The 6,257-nt window shown below is 50.6% G+C and overlaps 1 protein-coding gene across 2 annotated transcripts in view; it reads left to right on the top strand.

The window, feature by feature from the left end:
• Positions 1-6,246, top strand: part of LOC127750204 (cytochrome P450 4d2-like) — a 26,588-nt gene extending 20,342 nt beyond the window's left edge. The window contains exons 1-2 of one of the 2 annotated variants that reach the window (XM_052271154.1): positions 1,605-4,874; positions 5,358-6,246. In XM_052271154.1, coding sequence (XP_052127114.1) covers positions 5,548-6,093 — 546 coding nt within the window. In that variant the 5' untranslated portion in view covers positions 1,605-4,874; positions 5,358-5,547 and the 3' untranslated portion in view covers positions 6,094-6,246. Of the gene's footprint in view, positions 1-1,604; positions 4,875-5,357 lie in introns of those variants that run through there. The other variant, XM_052271153.1, reaches the window with a different exon arrangement.
• Positions 6,247-6,257: the final 11 nt, after the last annotated feature.

Raw genomic sequence — 6,257 nt, 5'->3', positions numbered from 1 at the left:
ATATTTTTTTAAGAACAGATTGTTTGAGGTGTACGAGGGAGGAGGCGGTGGTGTGACCAGCGCGAGGAGGATCTCCGAGCGGACCGGGCGCCTTTTGTGGCCCTGAAGACCGTCACCGATGGAGCAACAAGTGGCGTTGGAGATAGCCTCGATCGCACGCCGTGCGTATGTGTGTGCGTGTGTGCAAAGGAAAACGAAAAGTTGGAGAGAAAATAAATAAAAAAAATCCTCGGAAAAAAGTACGTTAATTGGAAGCAGTAGGTTTGTTGGCAGTGTGAGTAAGAAGTGTGTACGAGGTTTCACAATCATCGTATGGTCTTGGGTGGGTGCCTGAATGAGGAAATCACTGTGTGTGTGTGTGTGTGTGTACTCGCCATACTCCGCCACAATACTACAGCTTCTACTACTATAATGCCGTACGTTTGATATGGATTTGGACTATTTTTGTCAACAAAGGCAGTGTAATCGCCTCATCTCCTTTGTGTCGGTGGCTGCCGCCCGGGTGCGGCCGGCGCGCTCCACCGGCCGACCGACGTGTGGCAGCGCTGCTTCAGCTGTGCGGCAACTGAGACAGGTCAAATATTGTGTTGTGGTTTGGTGGTTTCTCTTACAAAATTTCACAAAACACTGTATCTACCTCTTCGAGCTCGCAAAAACTACGAGCGCCGACATATCAAAGAAAGAGAGTCGAGTCTGAAAAATAATTTTCTTCACATTATCTTTCGGCTGTTTCAGTAGACGAAGTGATCTCAATAAACGTTGTTTTGCACTTGAGATGAAATTACTCAGTCTAAAAGGGGGGGGGGGGGGGGCTGCACCCCTGCCCTGCACATGAGTAAGAGGCTGCCGCAGCTCTCAACGCCACCGACAACTTTCTCATATGCGACGCCCCGTGGGCGTCTCACGAGATGAAGGGTGCAAGTTAAGCGCATGCACTTACTGCGCTGTGAGTGTTCTTCACCTGATCCGCGAACACACGGCGGGCAGGGTGGGGGAACTGGGGTGGGGAGCTTCACCACCACCCCCCTCACTTCTTCCCTTTCCTTCCTCCTTGACGGGCTAACCTGATGGCCGCCCTCGCCTCGAGCTGCGAACTTTGTTGACTCGTTTGTTGAGTTTGATCACATTCATAAATTGAAATTTTAGTGGTGAAATTACACCGTGAATCAGTCTTGAAAGAGCGAGAGTAAATCTTGTTGCAGCCGTACTGGAATGGTTGTTATGTTATTTTCACACATTTACCTTACCTTTTAAAATGAAAGGAAAAGGGAATTTTTTTCACAACACCTCGGTTGGTGCACGGAGCTCCAGCGCCGTGCGACACAATGCATACGATTTTGCGCCAGCGCCAGCGACGCCATGGCCTGCCCGAACGCAAACTTCGTTTACATGGATGGAAAAACAGACCGAGCTGGCGTTCCCTTTTGTCCGTGCCTGGGGAGGTAGGTGGAAGGGAGGGTGACATGCCAAGTTTGCCCTCCGCGTGATCTGTTGGGGGATGGCGTCGAGGTGTCCCTGGAGATAGAGAGGGGGGAGAGAGAGAGAGAGAGAGAGAGAGAGAGAGAGAGAGAGAGAGAGAGAGAGAGAGAGAGAGAGAGAGAGAGAGAGAGAGAGAGAGAGAGAGAGATGTAAATGCAGAAGTGAGTTATCTGCGATGGGCATGCACCACGTTATTGCGGCTTTCTGAATGGGGAAAAAGTGTACAAAGTGTTTTGTTCTTTGACCCGACGTTATTCGTCCAATATTTATTCGCGATCGTTTCTAAAAGATATTTTTAAAAAGATACTTTGTGAAACGCACTCACTGTCATAATAGACGACAATGTAGCCGTTACAGCCGGCGTTCTGAAAACTAAATTAGCGCTCTTCTTGCTAACGATCGCCTACTGTTCAGAAAAAGAAAATCTGCCTCTCTGAAACTGGTAGTGTATAATTGTTATCAATCAAATCCGACAGTTCATGTGCAGTACCATCTATTTCGGACACACGGCAAAAACAGCTCGCTTTTCAAATATAATGCGATGTCTTCTTTCGAAATATCCTGACCTACCGTCCTCAGCAGCGGTCGGATTGATGCATAAGTGTGAGTGAGACAGAGTTACTGTTGTTGATTTTTGTACGGGATTTCGCGTGAGTGTGAGAGAGAAAAGTAACCGGGGGGTGCGGGCGGAGTGCCCAGCAGCAGGTCCAACCAGATAAGGAGACAATAGCTGCAGACACACCCCTGAAATACAAAACTGACACCTACGTTATCGCTCTCTCTGCTGTGACCCGGGTGTTGAAAGGGGTGGGGCATCGGCTCCTATGTTCTAGTCACACTAAAAAGCATAACATGGGGGTGAAAGGATGTAATATATGAGTACAACACACAACTGGACCTAACACAAGACCAATTAAAAACTACGAGACGAAAAATTTGAGTTTCATCATTGATTGAACTTGACAACATATTGGTCTTTTAAGGTTGTACTAGAAGTACGCGATTTCAAATATCACAACTTTCCACTTATCTTATTTAGAGTTAAAAAACATTGCGACCCAAAAACCCAACATATTTGTCAAAAATAAAAAAATTCGAAACTCTCAAATGGGCCGTTTGCTGAAAATCACCATTATAGTGAATGCCACCCCAATCCCACAGGGGGAGATGAGTTTCTTTTTCGGAGCGCTTCCGCCGTGTGTGTAGGCGACCGCTGACCTGGAGCTCACGGGTGTCGTGCGGGACTGCCTACCCGCCAGGTGCTACCGCCTTGTAGGTAGGCGACCGCTGCTCTTGCACACACGGGTGTCGTGCGGGACTGCCTACCCGCTCGCTGCCCCAGTGTGTGTGTCTGTCTTTGTCTCACTCATTGAGGTGCCACTGGGCGTGACAAAGACAGACACACTGGCCGGCGACCGAGCGCTGAGCAAAGCTAGCCAGCGGCGACAGCAGTGCGGCCTTGCATGGGTCAGCCGCTGAGGCACCAGTACATCTATCTCTCTCACTCCTTTTCCCGAAGAGCTTGTAATGCGTGTGGCCTATGCATGCAATGCTTGTCGGATAGCTCGAGTTTGAGACCCCTGGACTAGAAAGTAGCAATATTGCGAATTTTGCGAATATATTCTCAATATTGAGAACTAGTTTTTCACCTCGACATACTTTGGCTTCTGATATCAGAGGTAAATATCCGTTTACTAATATTATAAGTTCCCACTGATATCACCCTTCTTATAAGTGCCCAATTGTCACAAGGCTGATATTCACTACTGACATAAACCTACTGACTCCCTGACCAGGTCAGGTGTGTGATGTTGCGTTAAGCTTCCAGCTACTCGTCGTGCCCGTGACATTGAACGACATTCACGCATGACTAAAGGCGCCAGTACCAGCGCATTAAGTGTACAACATTTTTGTTGCATCGGTTTGCACATAGCGCAGCGCCGCCTGGCCTCCGCACTGTTAAAAATAACTGTCACCTGACGACATACTGCGGATTGGCACTCCTGTTATGTAACAGAAATGTTGTTTTCATTTGAACACTCTCGAAACAACCAAAACTACTACGTATTACTTTGCTGAACATTTACAAGAAAAGATAAGCTAATTTTGTTAGCAGCGCATTGCGTTCCGAAACAGGACAGTCGTATTATTACAATTTTTTTTTACAAGAGCAAAACAAAGCAACTTATTTCGGTCGGAAACTTTGTTTCCGAGATTTTCATTAACGCTGCTTTTTTACAGTAAGGCCTGTAAAAATACAGTAAGTGCTGCTAACAAAATTAATCACATTTTCGCTGTAAATTCACAGCAATTTTTTTAGCAGTGGGGTCCGGCGGGGCGAGTGGGACAAGCTTACATACAGGCCACCCGCCGGAGGAGACGCCACTCAATTCCCTGACCAGCGGCGCCTAGACCACACAACCCCCCGTCCAGCATTAAAATACGTATTGGTAATATTGGGTGTGTTAACCTTATTGGATAAAGTCTCCCAGCCGTAGGCCACCCGCAACAACTATCACAGTGGTGGCAGGAAAATTCGAATTATGTCTGCTTTTCCCCGGATCGGCCGCACTGTTCAGCGGTTCTGGTGCCTTAGGCTTCGCCACGATGCCGTCTGCGTCCATTCGGACCTTCCGCGTAGTCCACCGTGTCGTCGGCTTTCGTTGTTCGCCGGTCCGAAATGGACGCGTGCTTCGTTCTTCCGAGCACTGTTCCCTCTCGTCGTGTGCATTTTGCCGTCATGGTTGGTTGCGTCAAAATAAGAGGTGGGCTACCCGACCGACCGACTGACCGACCAACCAACCGACAACCTCAGAACAACTAAAATTTCGTAACAGGGGGGTTTGCGGGGTTTGCTGGCACGTCTAGTTCAAATCTGGCAGTGCCGAGGTCATCCGGGCACCCGGGGGCGTCATCAGGGACCTCCCGAGCACGCGGATTTGACGACACTCCCACGACGTCTCCGAATCAGCTGAAATTTGGAAAACGGGGACACTGTGAAAAATAGTAGTAAGGTTTACAGGAAAATTTTCCTTGACGCAAGTTGTAAAACTACAATAAAATTACACCAGACTAGAGCGCGCGTGCACACAGACACTCACACAGACACACGCACACCTACACACACACACACACACATCACATAAGACGACACACTCATTGCCTCATTGTCTCACTCACTCACAACCAGCCACTCACATACTCGACTCCAGCCGACCAGGACGCTCGCCTCGAATCACCTCTCCGTCACCGTTCCCCGGCTGCTCATCATTCTGCCAATCACTTCCCTGCGACATCACCTGGACCCCACACTTCCAGTCGGACTCCACGCTCCAAGTCCACGCTCACGCTCGCATCAACCTTACAGTAGATATTGGTTTGTGCCATAACCGAAGGTAAATAAAACCCTGCGGTATTCTATTGCGATCAACGTGTAGTCTTTTCCAAACACGGTGCTGTGGAAATAGTATCAATCTCGTACCGGGTGTTGCATAAAAGACACAGGTGCGGGCGGGCTTGCCTACCCGCTCTGCCCGTAAGGCGCCATAGCCCCTTGGGTAGGCAAACCCGCCCGCACCTGTGTCTTTTATGCAACACCCGGTACAAATCCACGTTTCCATTTCTCACTAGGCCAAATTTTAACAATATCCCATGATGTGGCACAGCAAAACCTCCTACCGAAGCCACGTGGCAGAGTTCTGCATTTGGCTGTGGCGTGGCAGGCTACGTTCCGTTAGCATGCCACTGGCAGTCAGAATTTTGTTCGTCACAAGCGATCCGAATTCCGCACGCCATGGCGAACAGAATTCGGTTACCCACCGTTCCTATAGTCGCGTTTAAATAGCCAAATTACAGAATGCCGTCCTTTTTTTTTACAGTGCTTCCCATCCTTCTGCGAGCAGAACCGGGAACAGCAGATTCTTCCGAGATCATCTCGATATCGTTTTGACATCAATTTCTAACTCCGGACTTGAAGGGTTTCAAGTCCAGAGGGAGTCATCGGGCTGCAGGCACGCCAGCAGTCTTGTCTCAGTCGGCCGGCAGTGGTCGTCAGGAGAGCCCCGCGCCATGATTCCGATCACCGCCGCGCTGCTCTACGGGGCCCTGGTGGCCGCGGCCGTGCTGGTGGCGCGGGCCTCGCGCGCCCTCTACAAGTTCCGCAGGCTCGAGCAGGACATCCCCGGGCCAGCGTCCCTGCCCGTCCTCGGCAACGCCCTCGACCTCCTCGGCCTGTCCCACGAGGGCGTGTTCCCCGCGCTCATGGCGCTGTGGGGCGGCCGGCGCACCCTGAGCCGCGTCTCCGTCCTCAACCACCTGCACGTGTTCGTGACGGACCCCGTCGACCTCGAGGCCGTCGTCAAGCGCAGGGACCTGGCCGACAAGCCCCGCGTCTTCTACGATCTGCTCCGGGCCATCGCGCCGTACAACGTCATCTTGATCAACGGCGAGCTGTGGCGCCGGCACCGACGCGCCCTCGAGCCCGCCTTCCACGTCGAGATCCTGAAGAGCTCCGTCGAGCACTTCGCGGAGGAGGCGCGGGGCTTCGTGGAGCGCGTCGTTCCCGGGCAGGAGGTCGACGTGCGCGAGAACACGAGGCGAGCGATCAGCAGGTGAAGTACAGCGCCTTCCCGAGCGCTCTTTTTGCGTTTCAGGTGCCGGGACTAAGATTCACAATTTAAATATTCCCGAAAAGTATATTTTACAAACTTTTAAGATACAATTTTTGAGAAGTCCGAAATATTTCCTTAAAAGTTTTATTTTCTTCAAAGTTTTCTGGA

This window comes from Frankliniella occidentalis, unplaced genomic scaffold, assembly GCF_000697945.3.
Source record: "Frankliniella occidentalis isolate FOCC.00 unplaced genomic scaffold, Focc_3.1 Scaffold151, whole genome shotgun sequence".
Lineage (NCBI taxonomy): Eukaryota > Metazoa > Arthropoda > Insecta > Thysanoptera > Thripidae > Frankliniella > Frankliniella occidentalis.
The sequence above is the reverse complement of the archived record's forward strand: the minus strand, read 5'-3'. Positions and strand labels throughout refer to the sequence as shown.